General features: G+C 36.9%; 2 protein-coding genes across 2 annotated transcripts; one reads left to right on the forward strand and one right to left on the reverse strand.

Annotated features, from left to right (window-relative positions):
• Window positions 1–1,092: 1,092 nt before the first annotated feature.
• LOC139741228 (protein dpy-30 homolog) lies at window positions 1,093–9,633 on the reverse strand. Its single transcript, XM_071651822.1, has 4 exons — window positions 9,620–9,633; window positions 7,345–7,397; window positions 2,557–2,759; window positions 1,093–1,811 (listed from the first exon to the last, which is right to left on the reverse strand). The coding sequence occupies exons 1-4, from the start codon at window positions 9,627–9,629 to the stop codon at window positions 1,742–1,744; spliced, it is 336 nt and encodes a 111-aa protein (XP_071507923.1). The 5' UTR covers window positions 9,630–9,633; the 3' UTR covers window positions 1,093–1,741.
• A 266-nt stretch (window positions 9,634–9,899) lies between these two features.
• On the forward strand, window positions 9,900–15,851 carry LOC139741229 (SUMO-activating enzyme subunit 1-like). Its single transcript, XM_071651824.1, has 7 exons — window positions 9,900–10,087; window positions 11,252–11,423; window positions 11,862–12,118; window positions 12,821–13,017; window positions 13,765–13,909; window positions 14,460–14,529; window positions 15,393–15,851. Exons 1-7 carry the CDS (start codon window positions 10,005–10,007, stop codon window positions 15,483–15,485), a joined length of 1,017 nt encoding a protein of 338 aa, XP_071507925.1. The 5' UTR covers window positions 9,900–10,004; the 3' UTR covers window positions 15,486–15,851.
• The last annotated feature ends 1,621 nt before the right edge of the window (window positions 15,852–17,472 follow it).

Here is a 17,472-nt window from a genome sequence, read left to right on the forward strand (position 1 = left end):
GCTCTCTTTAATATAATATCCAAACGAAATTTAAAAGGTACAGTGTACCATTCCGTTTCACATATCTGCACAGTTTAAGATGAGTACTCAACAAACAGAATATGATATATGCGTGGTTTCCTTGTTTTTGTTGTATATTGTATTTGTTCGGTTATAACGAAATTTCGTTATAACGAAAGAAAACTGCCGGTCCCGAGCATTTCGTTATAACGGGAGTGCACTGTACTTGCAAGGCATGTTCACATATCTTTGAAACAGATTGCATCTTGGCACACTACAGACATCACCGTTTTACATTAGATTGTTTAAATTAGAGCATTTCAGGATATATGTATCTCTTTAAGTGAAACAGGATATTAAACCATTTGTAGGAGTATGAATGCATAAATGCATACGGTGCAGACACATAAACAGATATTAAGACACACACACACACACACACACACAAATGTCAGTCACAAATACATTTGTGTAATCATCTGGACTCCAAATACACTTAGTAGGGCTAATGAAAAAAAAAATGCTTTCATGAATGCTAAAAAAATACTCATTGAAGAATGTATCAAAACAAAACATATGGTATGTTAAACGAACATATGTAACAGTTTACTATAAAGAAATAGATTTTTGTAATGGGAACAAATGCCATGAATCTTTCTGCTTGTCAATTTACTTGAACATGTATAGGCCTTAGATCGGGCAATTTCTTTGCAATGTTAATGTCTATTTAAGCCGTAACAATAGTTAATCTTTGCTTTGACATAGCAATGCACCCTACTCATTGCAAAACCCATGATTGAATCATCTTTTCTTATTTTGGAAGCCAAGCAGTTATGGACAACATGCCTGTAGGTTAACTGTCTTTTAGAACTGACTAGGTGTACATTTAATGCAAACACATCAATTCTAATATGAAAGCACTAGATATCACTTTGGTAAATACAATGTACACTAAATGCAGCATGATAGCCTCTCTTCAAGCAACCACACTTCAAAGACCATGATAGGTTTTGTGTACACTACATCACCCATACTGCACACAAAATTTGAAAGGTACACAGACAGGAAAAAAGATACAAATGAAAATGCATGTTATCATCTATACAGGAAAGCAAATTTAATAAAATCTGATTATCATGTGGAACAGCTACCACATATCTGTATACATCTGTACAAGTAGCGTACGAAGGTAAGTCTTTTTTGGGTTATACATCAAAGATGATAATATGATAGTGTGTTTAACCTATCCATAGTCCAGCAAACCGATTACACGTGAAGGTAGCAATGTGAAATAGGACATGACATAATCTCTTGACACTTTCTACACATATAAACTCTTCATAAGTATCTGGATTCGTCTGGAATACATCTTTACACATATATCTCCACTTCAAATTTTACAAAATGTGACACAATAAACATAGTGATCTACAAAAATCTGAAAACAGGAAAATATTTCAACACATGCACAATTAATCACATCAAAAACATGCTCCCTAGATAGTGCTACTGAAAGGTGAAACACAAGACTCCGTCTACACAACATTCATAATGTCTAGTCTCAAGACTTAATTGAAAAATCCTACTTCACAAAGGAGCCATTCAATAATAAAGAGAAGAGAAGAAAACATACAGTTGTGGCATCAAATCCTTTGCTATTCAAGTGCTAATGTGAAAGTATTAAATATTGCTGCATGATCCAGAATCTTCATCCGTCCCGTATCTGCACAAGAGGTCCTGCCTAGCTGTTTTCAAACTGGTCTTTGTTCTTCAGGAGGTAGGATGCTAGGTACTCAATCGGGTTTGGAGGTCTGTTCACAGAAAAATGACATGAAAACCAGTACAAATTTTTCATTCTAGGGAATTGACTGTGCAGAAAAGACAAATCCAAGACAGTATAGGGCACTCCCACAATAAGTCTTTTTATTTCATTATCAAAAGATTTCTGTTAAAAGGAAACAAACAAAAGCATGATGAAAATGCATAACCTGTGTGTACATGTGCATAATTTGTAATAAGGATACAGTAAATTAAAATCATCGTTTTGTTATCAGGGCATGCAATCAATATGGAAAACATGTACAATCACATTTTCTTGAAACTTACGTTAAAACCTATCAGGGGATGAAAAACACATAGCAATAACAAAGGGGAACAATAGTAATTTTTAAACTTTTTTACCTTTGTAATTTTTGATAATAATAATACATAACATTCATATAATGCTTAATACTGATGTTTCTTAGAGCACTCTTATCTTAATCTTATTCAATTTTTTAAATTATTACTTTATTATTATTCTATTTTCAAATTGATTCAATTATCTACTGGCTTATATTTCTTTTTTAATTTTTCATTTCTTATTTCTTTTTTAATTTTATTGTCTATTGACTTACATTTCTTTTTAAAATTGTCATTCTTTATTTCTTATTAATTTTCATTTTTATCCTATTTATTTGAAGTCTTTTTATTGGGAGAGGGGGGGGGGGGGGAGGGATAGCTGGGGAAGGTTCATGCTAGGCATGGATTCAAGGTAAGTGGCAGTCTACACTGTACCTCTCCTTAGCCAAGGCTGACATGGCCTGCAGGAGGATGGGGACCACAGTAGTGTCCAAGTAGTTCCTGGTTGTCAGTGACTGGAGGTCGACCTTGGGTCTGCTCTGTTTCTCCACCTCCGCCTTCTCAGTTGAGATTATCTTCTGTACATTCTCTGTCAAGCCATGCTCAGCATGTGGGTTTTCTGCAGCAGCCACGACCGGCTGAAGAAAAAAAAAAGTAGTCCTTACACGTGAGGCATGCTTCTCACCCATATAAGGTGCTCTGCCTCATAAAGTTTTTATACTACAAAGCAGAAAATAGCAGCTGGACTTGATACAATCAAACATACATGCATGTAAATAAGAATTAAAAGTCTGCATGAAAGTGCACAGTATGGATGAATATTCTCTTTGACCTCAATGACCTTATTAAAAAGAACTACATGTAGGTCTGAACAAGATGAGTCTTGTAGCAAAAGATAATCAAACTTTAAACCCTAACTAGGTTGGAGGGAGGGAAGGCCTCCGAGGTCCTCCCCCCTCGACGTTCCGTGCAATGCATTGCCATCGCAAAAAGCTATCGCCACGATGTTTCATGACTTTTTTCTTTTGAGTCTCCCGCAACTTTTGACACCAAATGTGCGATGCCCGGGAGCGAGGTTCCGAAGTTGCGCTTAAATATGTACATGCATGTCAGACCAAAAATCGCTCAAAAACGGAATTTGTGTACAATTTCAATGCAAACTGTGCTAACAGGCAAATTTCATAAGAGCATGATTATTTGGGGGTTTTATGGATTAAAATCATTTAATAACATATTTTCTTGTTAGGAAAAATGTCACGGACAAATTTCATTGAAAAAACAATGAAAAACATAAAGTCGAAAAACCAAAGAAATTAAAAAAACGATGAAATACGAAATTTTTCTGATGGCATAATTTTTTTCCTCTTACATTTGCTAAGGACACTAAAAAGAATATTTACACAAAAAATGTGCCTGTTTTGAGGTTTATTTAGTGATTTATATCAAATTGTCTGATTTCATGCATCATTATACATAAATTAGCATAATTTAGCATAAATGATAATTTTTTGGAAAAATTAACTTCATGGTACTTTACATTTCATCATAGGTAATGTGTGTGCCAATTTTCGTCACGATCACGTGGTCGACGGCCGAGATCTGGAGGGGGCCTGGGAGGGCCCCCCCACGGCTCTATCATCTACCTAAATAGCCCGGCCTAGTTAGGGTTAAAGTTTAATTGAGCTACTGCTTGCAGTGAGTTTACTAGGTACCAACTGACATATATTCATTTTGAGTTTGAATCAAGTGCTTTTGGCAAACCAGTCTTTTCTCATAGGCAAAAAACAGAGCTACTGCCAATGATAATCTAAAATCAGACATGCAGTGGGTGGAAAAATGCAAGTAAACTTTACATTTTGATAAAATTCAACATAGCCTACAGTAGGACTTTGATTATCCGGCCATTGATTATCCGGATTCTCTGTCATCTGGACATCGACTTGCTGACATTTTGTTCATGTTTTCATGTAGTTTTATTGCCAAATTTCACTAAAAACAAACACCATGTTCAACGATTACTACTGTATACGCTGTTATTTTCGCGTGCAGATATTTTCGCGAATGAGGAGGTCATCTGATATACATTTTTGTGAGATGTTGTTTTTGCGAATTGATGCCGATGCTAATGTAAATGCACTATTACTCGACCGCATGGAGACATTTTTGTGATCCAACTGTGATTCTCACGAAAATTAAACCCTCACGAAAATAACAGCTTATACAGTAACATGCGAATACATGACGGGACATAGTCCAATCATCACAGCGGTCAGTTCATAAGATGATGTCAATGACTGGTGCTGCGCTTGTCACTGGCATTAAGCGCACAGCAGTGGTTACAGTACAATGCAGTTAGTATTTGACAAGTCGCAATATTGATCTCATAGTGTCGGTTAATATCACTCAAAGAAACAATACATGAAGGGATATTTTACTTATATTTTGCTCAAGTTCGATAATCAATTTATGAAGTAGGAAACATGACAATGCCATGCAGATAATCATAATATTAATGAACTGGTAATAATGTATGTGTATACCCCGAGCATGATATGCTACAATTTAAAAAGTGCTATATTTGAGCACAACTCTCTTATCCGGTCAAATTGATTATCTCAAGCCCACCAGTCCCAGTGTGGCCAGATAATCGAGGTCCTACTGTACTTCATGATTGTCATAGCCTAGATGAAGACGGACATCATAGGAGAAGAAGTAATTCAATTTGACTTGCTTTATTTTCACATTATTCTTGCTCATTTTGTTGTTGTTGTTGTTAAGTTAAGTAAACAGTATGGCCCTAAATGCATGAAAAAATGAGGGTAATGATAGAACAAGACTACAAAAATCTAGTTAAAAGAAAAAAAAATGTGCTGAAGAAGCCCGAGTATCTTCCAGATACATTGCGTTTATCTGGAAGAACCCATGACAAGTCAAGTTGATGTCACAAATCATCATTATATCAAGTGTCTAATGACCCATGATGTTATGCTTTCTACCATTTGGCTTTTCCAAATCAAGTAAATGTTACATAATCACAATTGAGCATATATATATACAGTGGAACTCAATATAATGAGATGGTCGGGACCAGGTCGTTTTACTCGTTATAGCCGATATCTTGTTATATCAGTAGGCATAAAAGAAAGCATAACATTAAGACATTAATTTGCACGTGTGGGACTACCCATCATCTTTCAATCAATACTGATAACTTGGTAATGTGTGTTAGGGAATTACTCACCTTCACGGGTAGGAAGATGTTTTTTCGCTAATGAAATCCAATATCAAGAATGTGTTTCTTATTAATTGTAGATGTTTGAATTTGTAAATTTATATACCGTACATGTAGTTTGCGATTGTGTCAAGATCGTCTGTGGATTGGTATGTGGTTTTCAAGCGTGTGTTGTGTGTGGAAAGCTTGAATATGGTCTGCACAATGCTGTGTGTGTATGTGACACATTCTGCATTTATGTACATCATGACTGAGTGTGAAGATGGGGAATTCCCTACGTAGAAAGCCAATCACAGCATCAGATTGTCTTACACCTGCTAAATGTCATGATGATGTCATGTATGCATACAGCTGTCCCACCACACTTTCTGCATGTATCAGTGCGCGCGCGCACAAACACACACATACACGTACAACATGTTATGCTAACTGGAGTGCACTGAAGAAAATATGTGTGTACAAGACACAGTTTTGGTGCATCGAGCTTTACAATCTCGGAACATGATAGCACAGGCGAAGAAAAACTTTACCTGAAGACACTTTGCTTTACCTCGCTATAACAGGTTTGATTGGCTATGTTTTTCTTTGTTTGGAAATCACACAATTTATCTCGTTATAGCAGTTATTTCGTTATAGCCGATCTCGCTATAAGAGTAGCATTTTACATAGACTTGTGTGGGAGGAAATTTGGGACCAGGAAAGTTTCCTCGTAATAACCGATATCTCGTTATAGCATTGTTCATTACAATGAGTTTCCCCTGTATATATATATATATATATATATATATATATATATATATATATATTTTTTTTTTTTTTTTTTTTTTTTTTTGGGGGGGGGGGGGGAATACTGTGAGGAGCACAGAAGTACACGCATGAGTTGGTCCACGGGGTTGGGTCATCTTTTGTGACATAATAGAACTCAAAATCCAGGCCTCTTTAAAACCAAGCAAATATTTGCCAATCATGACTTCAGAAAGGAAATGGTCAAGCATCATGGGCATTGCAATTTCAGACCGCAGAATTCATTGCCAATGTTACATAAATGTAATGTCCATGTAACACATATAAGAAAATTAACTTGCTGTACAGCAAATCCATGAAAGATTTCTGACTTAAACTGGCAACACTATAGCAGGGGCCAAAGTTCATATTGACACGGCAAAACTTAACCACATTTGTGATCATTTTCATTGTGAAATAGCAGAATGGATACCTCCGTTACATGGGCATCATGCACTTTTGCTGACCCAACCTGACAGACTGATTCAAATGCTCATAAGAATGATGAAATATTTAGATACAAAACCAGGTATACTACTGTATACGCTATATATTTCGCGGGGGTTTTATTTTCGCGAATTTCGCGAGTCTGGAGCTATTCGCGAAATTAACAACACGCGAAAATATTACCTTCCAATGAATCCCTTGCCTTGATGATACGAACATTTCAGTACTAGTATACCATGTCACGGCTTACCGAATAGACCATACTGGCTAAGCTTGTTTACGCACGTCCACGTCTACTTACGAATACTGTAGAGTGCCAATCCATTATCGCAAGGGGACCACTCGTCAGAAATCTAGCGCGATGGACTTAACCACTTCAAAAATGTTGAATTCTAACTTACAAGTTTGCAGAGTTTGGTAAGTTTTTTTTCATGCAGTGTATAACTAGTATCATTCTTATTTGCTAGTAAGTTGAAAATTCACAATTTCTTTGCCACTTCATATTTTCTCTGGTCCCCCAATTGCGAATTTAACCACTCGCGAAAATGAGTGACAGCGGCAACTCGCGAAAATTTATGTACGCGAAAATTATAGCGTATACAGTAATACTCTATTGCCACACCATGTAAACAAAAAGCCTGCGTGAGGAATTAAATAGCAAACAATTAGGGATGTGGTAACTGACAGTAAAACTGAATATCAAACAAATATCCCCTATTCATAGAAGAGAAATCTGTCCAAAGAGCTAGCACAATACTTACAGCAGGTTCTTGAGATAGCACTGGTGTCTCTGCTACTTGAGGAGCTTGCTCTCCTGTACAAAACAAGAACAATACACATATCAGGCATACACATGTACAGCTGTACAGGTAGTTCACATGATGTTGCATACAATGCATATTGGGATACATTGTACATGGAAGGAGATTTGATTTGAACAAGAGAGAGAGAGAGAAAAAAACCCTTTCAAATATGAAGCATAAAAGAGACAGTGAAGGCACTAATTACATCGTAAACGCCTGAGAAATCAGGCAGTCTGAAGATGCAATAAAAACTACACTCATTTGGTTAAGAATTCCTTTATCACCCTCCCTCCCCCCCCCCCCAAGAAATAAACATTGGCATTATTTAGCATATATAACTAGAGAAGCACTCTGAGAGCGCAGACCTCCGCCAAGCAGCTAATTTCCATCAACGATCTTCTTCTTCCATAGAGATCATAAGTGAAATCTGCCCATATGTAGGCTATGCATGCTAAAAATTGCCCGAATTCCCAATATAGAAGCCTTTTGTTACGTCATCAACCCTCAGCTGCATGGCGCGCCTCGCAGTAGAGCATGCACTTTAGTGCGCGTATGAAAACCTAAAAAAAATGTGCAGCTTGAACTCTCAAGTTCATTGACCCTACCTGCCAAAATATTGAAAATCCATCATAAAATCCATCAAAGTTTCCGGATCACTACCAAAAGTTAATCATCTGTTCCTAGTGTCATTCTCAATCTTTCCTGCAAGTTTCATCTAAATCCGTTCACAACTTTCAGAGTTATTTTGCACACAGACAAACAAACAAATGGTAATAAAAACATAACCTCCTCCCTTGGCAGAGGTAATTAACATTATTAGCATGTTGCCTACTGCCATATATGGAACCTATTGTATGTTCAGATGTTCAGTATTTGCTATTTAGATCATTCCATACGATCCAGACCATTTAGCTGGCAGCTTTTGCTCACTAGCACAAGCGGGTTACACACTGCTGATTGCGTCAAGAAGTCAAGCAGGGTCAAGTCTGCTCCTGCAATATTTGATTCATTCATTTCTCTTCTTTCCATTTAACTGTTTGTAGGTCTACTGCTCATCATTACCAAAAGAATGCAGGTAAAGGATGGAGAGAGAGGTGGAAAGAGAAAGAGAGAGATGGAGAGCCAATAGGAATGTTTGTTTTTTTATTTGATTTTTTTCTCCAAGTTTCAAGTTTCTTTATTTCACCAAAGCAAGGAACATATTAAAAACAAATACATACAAACATCAATATTTGGATACAATTACAAACATATCAGTAAGACAGTGAAAAGAAAAAAAAGATGCAAAAATAGAATGACAATTATACATACATACGGTGTAGGTTAACAGTTATGCTTTAGCAGTAGCAGCCTAGCCAGAAAGGAAATGTCCCTTATTTTCAGCTGACCTAAAATTATTAATTCAATTTCAATTATCTATAATATGTTCAAATGGAAGTAAAACATAGGAACAGGACAAGACAAAGACAAAACAAAACACACAATGACAATAATAAAATACAGGATGTCTCGAGACATAAACCATAAACGGATGAAAGATTATACTCTTGACCTTAATGAGTTTGGGTGTAATTATAGAGAAGAACTCCATCTCTATTCTACACCAGTACATAATCTAACAAGATACACATGAGCGGCCCCACATACTATTACTATACTTGGTAACCCGAGGGCCAAGAAACAACATCACTGTCATCACTCGCATAAAATCCCTACTGACTTGTTTCACACAGCACAGCACAGATGACATCATGTCTCTCATTCTACATACGGCCACTAGCCCACGGTACATTATTAACACAGACAGTCATCAAAGTGCAAATGGGAAAATGGTTACATATATATACTCAACAGTTGTCATGGAACATTAAATAGGAAAGTAGAGGGACCTTTTTGGATTTTTGAGATTTTCCCGGGTTACATTCTAGTCATATTTCTACTCTGTACTCGACTCGAGCTCGGGCGCTATCTATTGTACACTGCAATACTCCATATCCTACAGAAATGTTTGTGAATGGGACTGTCCGCCGCGACCTAGCAACACACAGACCACCGCACAGTGCATCAGCGACGGATAGCTTTGGGCTCTACAAATCCACCTAAAACTCAGTCCTCATATACTTGAAAGCATGTACACAGAATTAAGATTCAAAATAAACGATTCCAGGTGTTGCAGTATCACAAATCAGGGTGAAACAAGAAAAAAGTTCGATGATATCGCTGCAATATTTACCTTCGGCCATGTTGTCGACGGTAGGCAATAGTAAGGTCAAACGACGAACGTAGAGGGCAGTATAAATCGGCTGGCGCGGCTACCGCCGCCAGCGCCAGCGCGCCAGCCCTTGTTTGTCCCATCGCCATCGCACGCCGAGCCTAGCCCCGCGGCCGGCCGGCGAGCCAGCACCGCACGCCGCACCGGTACGAACCGCTAGCTACTACTGAGGCAACATTGCTGGAGCTCTCAGCTTTGTTCACATCACACATGTCCTTTTATTCATGTGCGGATGCTGCACTGCTCAGTAATTAACAAGAAACATCGCCAACAGTGTAACGTTAGTGTTGTTGCAGTGGTTCCTCTTATTAAGACTGAAAGTGATCCATCTGGAGGAGAAATCAACATGCAAGAACAGCAAATCACTGAAGAGGAAGCAGAACTGTATGATAGACAGATACGACTGTGGGGACTGGATGCACAAAAACGGTTTGTATGGCCCCAAAATGGCCCAAGGCCCCAAGCGAAGGCTAAGGCCAAGTTATTCCGCATTGACAGTGGTATTAAGCTGGCAGGAACACAAATGTATAGTAGTTTTTTATTACTTGTAAATCTAATTTTTATTTCTAGATGTGTATGAAAATATGATAGCGTATGACCCAGAGCTACCGGTAGGTAAGTAAATTTATATTTTATGTGTGTTTACTTAGGAAAACTCCTAACGTTTATAGTCCTAAAGCCAAAGGGGTGAAGAAGTCCTAATATTCAATGTTGATTAATGACCCAGAGTAAAAAGGCAGAGATCAACCATGTACAGGTCACATAAATTGAATTAAAATTTCAAAAGATATTCCTGAAAGTAATAACAACACCAAAATGCAAGGCCAAGAGGTACAAAATTGGTCTACAATGAAGATGTAATCTGCAGTGTATGTGAACTGTGGGTGAAGGGCCGTAAGGGCCTATCAAATACAGTGCACTCCCATTATAACAAACATGGTTATAACAAAATTCCGGTTACAACGAAGTACAAATTCAGGCCGCAACATTATCCACTCTTTGTATTTTCATTGTTTATATGTTCGATATAACGAAAGAAAATTGCCAGTCCCGAGGACATCGTTATAACGGGAGTCCACTGTAGTATATTGTAATGATAATGAATGTGAAACATACTATCATATTCATATCATCTGATCAGATAGGAATTCCCTAGGACTTCCATATCATTTTGAAGTCATTATGGTCATTGAGGCGCTAGTGCAGTTTCCTGCCTTAATTACAGTAGCGCCGTGGTTGTTGTTGTTGATACCTTGACTCTTTAGGCTGTAAATTTGTTTGTGTGGGTGTTTACATTGCATCATGTACAGCTATAAATCCCTGGCAACCAGAACTGTCTCGGCCATGGTGGAGAGAAAACAGAATGTTGAATTGAATACTTTACAGTGACAGCACAGCATGCTTTCATTTATTTCCTACCATTTTTAGGTGGTAAGATATAAAAGTATTGATAATCGAGATATAGACTCTATATCTTTGCCTATACCTGATCTAATGCATTGTGATTTGGGCTTATAGCTACAATTATTGTTTAGAAATGATGGATGCCCTGCATTGAACACGAGGTTGCTTTTTTTTTTTTTTTGGCCATAGGTTGAGGGCCAGCAGTATACTTCTTGTTGGCTTGGGAGGTCTTGGAGCAGAGGTCTGCAAGAATGTTGTCCTTGCTGGCATCAAGTCTGTCACACTCATGGATTCTGAGGTTCTATCCAAAAATGATTCCAGCTCACAGTTTCTTGCCTCCAGAGAAGACTGCGGCAAAAATGTAAGCTTTTCAAAATTCTATTTTTTGATATTATCTTTTCTTTTCTTGTTAAAAACAAAAAGAGCTGTTGTTTGTTCACGACTTTGTGGATTATCTGTTTTATATTATATTTGCCTTCAATGTCAAAATCTTTTTGTGTATTGGATCTCAGCAAAGTTTTTTCCCCCATGATTTTGTGGAAGCAATAGCTTTAGGAAAAGAAAAAAAAATTGGCAGAGGTAATACATTTAGTTGATTAGATCTAAATCTTACAATATGCTTTTGAAAGAATTATATTTGTCATTTTATTCTAGCTGCATTCTTTCTTGTATTAAAGAGGCCATTTTTTATTTCTTTAAAGAGAGAGAAAGCTGTTTTCTTTATGCATCTTTGAAGAAAGTCAATGTGAATCAGATAATGTCAGTAGATGTGTATATCCTGTTGAAATTTCATCTGTAGAGGGCAGTTGCCTCCAGACAGAGAGCCCAGAACCTCAATCCCAATGTGGATGTACAGGTGAAAGTTGGAGACATAATGGAGAAGCCTGAAGAATTCTTCAAACAGTTTGACATCGTGTGCCTGACCTGCTGCAGCCCTACAACCATGATGAGGATCAATGATATTTGCCACAGAAACAACATCAAGTTCTTTGCTGGGGACGTGTATGGCTTCTATGGATTCTCATTTACTGATCTGAACCATCACAGCTTTGTGGAGTGAGTTGATTGCATAAACTGGAGTAATTTTTTTTTTTTTTTTAAATCACTATGTCTATTCACTCATATACCTCAGACCTAGAATGCTTCTCATTGGGTAACATTGGAAATTAAGTGTTTTATTGATATTTTAGTGTACCAATGTATAAATGTACATGGAGTGTGAGTATGCATACATATTTATGATAAAAATAAGTTGATTTGTTTTTTTCAACGTGCAAATGAATCACTCAGAAAGCCTGCTTTTTCCCTCTCGCATTATTTAGTTGTGCAAGAAGATTCATATAGTCTTCCTTCGAGCTGTTCCAGCTGTTCCATACTTTCAACTACAAGACAGGAGTGAACATTTCTTGCTTGTCTTTTCCCCTCAAGCTAATTGCGCACTAGTGTGGTGATTAGCTGTATTGTAAAATCTATTATTTTCATGAAGATTTAATTTTTTGTGCAAATTGCCTGAATCAACGTTGGGCTGTGAATTCGACATTACAGGAAAATATTGTAAATGGACAGGCATACGTGCACTTATGATAGGGTCGCTGTGAAATCGCAAAAACAAAACGACATTTCACAAAAATTTCTGTGCTCTCCTCATGAAATGAAAATATCTGTGCAAGAAAATAACTGCTTTTACAGTTTTCCAATATTCATCATATAATACATGTATATGATAATTTCTTTTCTTTCTTTCTTTTTTGTTCCCAGAGAGAAAGTCAAAAAAGTGAAGGGAAGCAGTGCCACAGACAGCCAAGCAAAGAAACTCAAGGCTGACCCAACAGAAACAGTGTTTGTCAAGAAAACCATGACATTCCATCGCCTAAAGGAGGCTTTTGAGAAGGACTGGTCAGGTCTGTCTGAGAAGCAACTCAAGAGGGCACCCTACATCTTCTTCATTTTGAGAGGTGGGTGCACAGTGTTCATAAGTAAAAATCTCATTTCTGTGTGTACCAGTACATGATATTTGATGCCTTTCTTACAGACAAAATGAGTTTTAGTATTGATTTCTACAGTATTAATGTCAGGACAGTGTTATTGTTGTATACTCTCTTCAAAAGGAATTGATAATTTGCCTAGATTGTCAATTCTCTGGAGGCAAAAGAATGATATTATATTTTGTCCTTAAAAATTAGAATTGTTTGACCCTTCACTATCTAACAGTAATATGTGTGATGCTGAATGTAATTTTAGGGCAATAAATCTCACAATCTGCCCATTGCAAGTGAATAGCAAGATATATGCTGCTGTTACATTCTGCCTTGGGTTTGGATTGCCATTGGAAAATTGTAAACTCAAAACATGATCAAGGGAGTATCTCAGATTTGACCTCTCTATTGATGCATGTCAAGAAAACCAGAATTTCTATACTTTTTATTGCATTTATTCATGTGGTTTATCAAATAGTAAAGGATATCTGTATAGTCAGCATTTGAAGTTTACACATTAATATAACATTGCATTTTATAGCAATGTTAACACATTCACAATATATCATTTTAGCACCTAGGGTGTAGTAGCTATTACAGATAAACTTGCAGGAATATGCGTATGCAGTTTAGCCAGAAATTTGCTGAGAACTTCAGTACTTTTAGTTTTGTTCCATGCTGACAGACATTATAAGACTATATAACCAATTCATTCTTTGATTTCAGCCCTTTTCATGTTTCACAGCAAGTTTGGGCGAAAGCTGCAACCAGTAAGTGCAGAAAACGACAGAACTGAATTGCAGCGATTGCACAATGAGGCCTTCAATGAGATGGGACTGAAGAGTGATTTAATAACCACGGATTACACTGAGTAAGATGACATGTTTTACTTGACCTCAGTGACAACCTGAAAAAATAATAGTGGCTCCAACACCCTGCAGGGCAGAAGCATTGAAAAAAAAGAAAGAAGAAGAACGTAAATAATTTATAAGAACCATTAATATACCTGAAGTGCATTCTTAAATGGTGACCTGACTACTGTCATATGAGATATATGACAACTGTCATATAAGATATATGATAACTTTGTATGTATTTTCAAACAAAGAAGAAATGTTTTCCCAATCATAGAGTGTGAAGTATACAATATTGACAAAGGAGTTGTCAAGTTATGTAGTTGCTGTTGTCTCAGGTCCACATGTCATAATGCTGATTTTTGACATGTGAGTAACTTTCTTTGCGATAAATTTTCCATTGATAGTGAAAACAAAGAAGAATTATTTCTTCTGTCATGGCGTTCAAAATACTGTATTGAAAAATTAGCAGTTTCTAAAGTTACTTTATGTTTTGTTTGTTGTCTTAACCACATAATGTTACTTTCAGCTTGTGAGTAACTTTGGCAATAAATCTTACCTTGACAGATACTGTACTGGAGAGTTAGGGCCCACTTGTGCCATCGTGGGTGGGATCATTGGGCAAGAAATGATCAAGGTAAGATCTGAAGGACTCCTGTAACCCATCCTTAATTTGCTAGAAAACATGTAGACTTTTCTATGACATTTTACCAGATACTCTGTAAATCTGAAGTCTGTCATGTGTAATGATTATTGCTTGTGTACCCAACTTTATCAAGTATTCTGCTATTATTTGAAAGATGGATGTTTACTCCACCTTCATTTGTTTTATGGCTATTATGCCTTCAATGTTTGCATGAAGATCAGGTGTATTTATTTTGTTCCAAACTCAAAAGTTTCTCATATATGACTGCCCAGCTCAAAACCAACAAAAAATTGTGTATTAGGATTCTGTGTTATGGACTGAAATATGTCATCTGGGTTGACCTGCTCAAATTTTAATAGCTTTTCTTACCTAAGAGAGTACTCATTTCCCTACCTTCTATCAAAATTTGGCAGCTTAAAACAAAATAGAAATCAAATACTGTGTAGTAGTTTTTCTGAACCATTATGATATCTTTTTCGGACAGGTGCTGTTTTCACTGTGAAATAGAACATGTTTTCATTGATACTCCTTTACAGCATGCTTGAGTGACCCAAGTCATTACATCTGCTTTTCTCCATTTTCTATGAAACTGCTCCTCATAAATGTCCCTTATTTCAATCACTTTTTTTTAATGTGTTAGGATGCCTGATGGGCCAATATTAACAAGTTATACATCATTTTAAAGCTCAGAGCTCATTTGTTCAAACTGTGTAGAAAAGTGGAAATTAATTTTGTCCTCCTCTCTGTTGGCTTTGAACTGGGTGGTCACATATGGTTAATCAGTAATGGACATTTGTGACAATGATAATTTATGCTGTGTTTTTTGTTTTTTGTTATTTTTGTGTTATTTTCAGGCGGCATCAGGAAGGGATGCACCACTGAATAATTTCTTCCTCTACGATGGAGTTGAGAGTGTTGGAATGGTGGACTCCATCACTGCTGCTTGACCTTGCGATGATGTCCTTTCATCTGTGGAAAACATTTTAGGATGTGGAGAGGCCCATGGAAAGAGTTAACAACAAGAGCTGATGAAGATACACTGTAGTTGGCAGAAATTTCAGTGAAAGAGACGAACTGTGCTGCCCGTGGTGTTGTTTGCCATGAACTCTGATAACTCTTGCCACTTTCATCGTGTGTTCTTAGCTTCAAGCACAGGAAGTTGAAAGATGATGAAAGAAGAATAGAAATTGAAGCTGTTTGTATGAATGCATGAAAAGAAGAAAAAAAGAAGGGATGCAGATTCAGTGCCATATTGACCTTTATTGCACGAAATGAGTTGGATGGCTAACTGCAATATCCAGGCTGTCTCTGAACAAAATACAATGCACATGTATTAATAACTTTGTAGTTCTGAGCAATCCAAGCTCAATTTGTGTGTAAAATAGACCAAAAATTATTTTTTGCATGAGAAAGAGGATTGCAATCTTGATGGAACTTTCCTTGTTTTTGTTTTGTTTTTTATTTTCATGATCAATGTTAATAAACTGGGTTTAATCTACGTGTATGTGCAAATACCAATAAGGCTACACCTTTCACTTTTAATGTCACATTCACGAATGAAATGAATGAAACAGGTGTCTGTCTGGCACTACAGACATCCTATGAATAAGTTTATGACATACATGTATGCAACAGTGGGCTTCATTTTAGTGCACAGTTTTTAGTGGTGTCTAAATGAGCACACAATTTCGTGAAAAAGGCAGTCTTGAAGTTTAAGTACAATAAAAAGGAATATTATGGGTGTGTAGAACTGCATTCTATCCCACCTCCTCCAGCTTTGGAAGGAGGCATACTTGTATTATGTATAGGGTGCACTGCTGTTATAATGAACACAGTTATATCAGCATTTTATATAGCGAAGTAAAAATGTGAGTCCCAAAGTTATCGCCATTGAAGTCTATGGAACAACATCTGTTTATAATGAACAGGTATTTAGCGAACTTTTTGTTATTACGAAGTAATTTCCAAACGCCATTGACAAAGAAAAAGAAAAGACATGTGCTTCGTTATAATGAAGTAGGGATCGCTTACGAAAATCCAGAGCAGGACAAACATTTACAGAGGGTCTCTGCATGGGCAAATGCTTCACATTCCAGTGTTCAGCGTTTGCTTCCTACATGTGTCATGCACCATTTCCATGGAGAACTTGCCATATTATGTAGTTTAACGACCTTAGGGATAATTAAACTTCTGTTGTGTAGCAGTGAATCAGTAGGATTGGTTTGGAATTCTGAATTTTGAGACCACTTGCAGCAGATTTACACCAGCATAAATTTGTTCCAACTTCAGGTCAACCTGTAGATTAGTGCAAAAAGGTGTTTCGGAAAACTTAAAAATGCTGACTTTCAAAATATTTGAACATTGAATTTTTGTTAAAAAGTAATGAATATAAGAGAACAAGAAAAACTTAATGAATTTTAGTCTTGGTAGTTGTCACCTAAATCAAATTTTGCACTTTTTCTGTTCTCAGGTCTATGACGTTATTATAGGGTTACTTGATGAGTCATAATATGTATGTTGCATATGTTTGTGTACATATTCTTTTTTAGTTGATCATCTCTTGAATCCACTGTGCAACAGCTGTGCATGAATTGTCTGCCAGCATACTGTACAATGTAAATGTACGCTCTACGTGTATTATGATGATGGATTTCCTACTAAAGTCGTCATTTTATACCAAGCATGCCATCTTGAGGTTTTTTGGGTTTTTTTATTGCAGTAGTTTGTGGTTGTTGGAGGTCATTGGCCCTGAGAAATTGTGACATGATTTTGTTGTTGTTGTTGCTGGAAGTACACAAATGTGACTAGAAACTGATTATATTCACTCAAATAACTGTTTGATAGGTATTGCTTTGTACATCTTTAAACTCTTGAATTAAAGAAATAAGGTCTGCAGTGGCGGATCCAGAGGGGGGCGCAACCGGCGCACGCCCC

The sequence above is a fragment of the Diadema antillarum genome, unplaced genomic scaffold (genome assembly GCF_040938485.1).
Source record: "Diadema antillarum isolate AM-2024a unplaced genomic scaffold, OU_Dant_1.0 seq00000910_RagTag, whole genome shotgun sequence".
NCBI lineage: Eukaryota > Metazoa > Echinodermata > Echinoidea > Diadematoida > Diadematidae > Diadema > Diadema antillarum.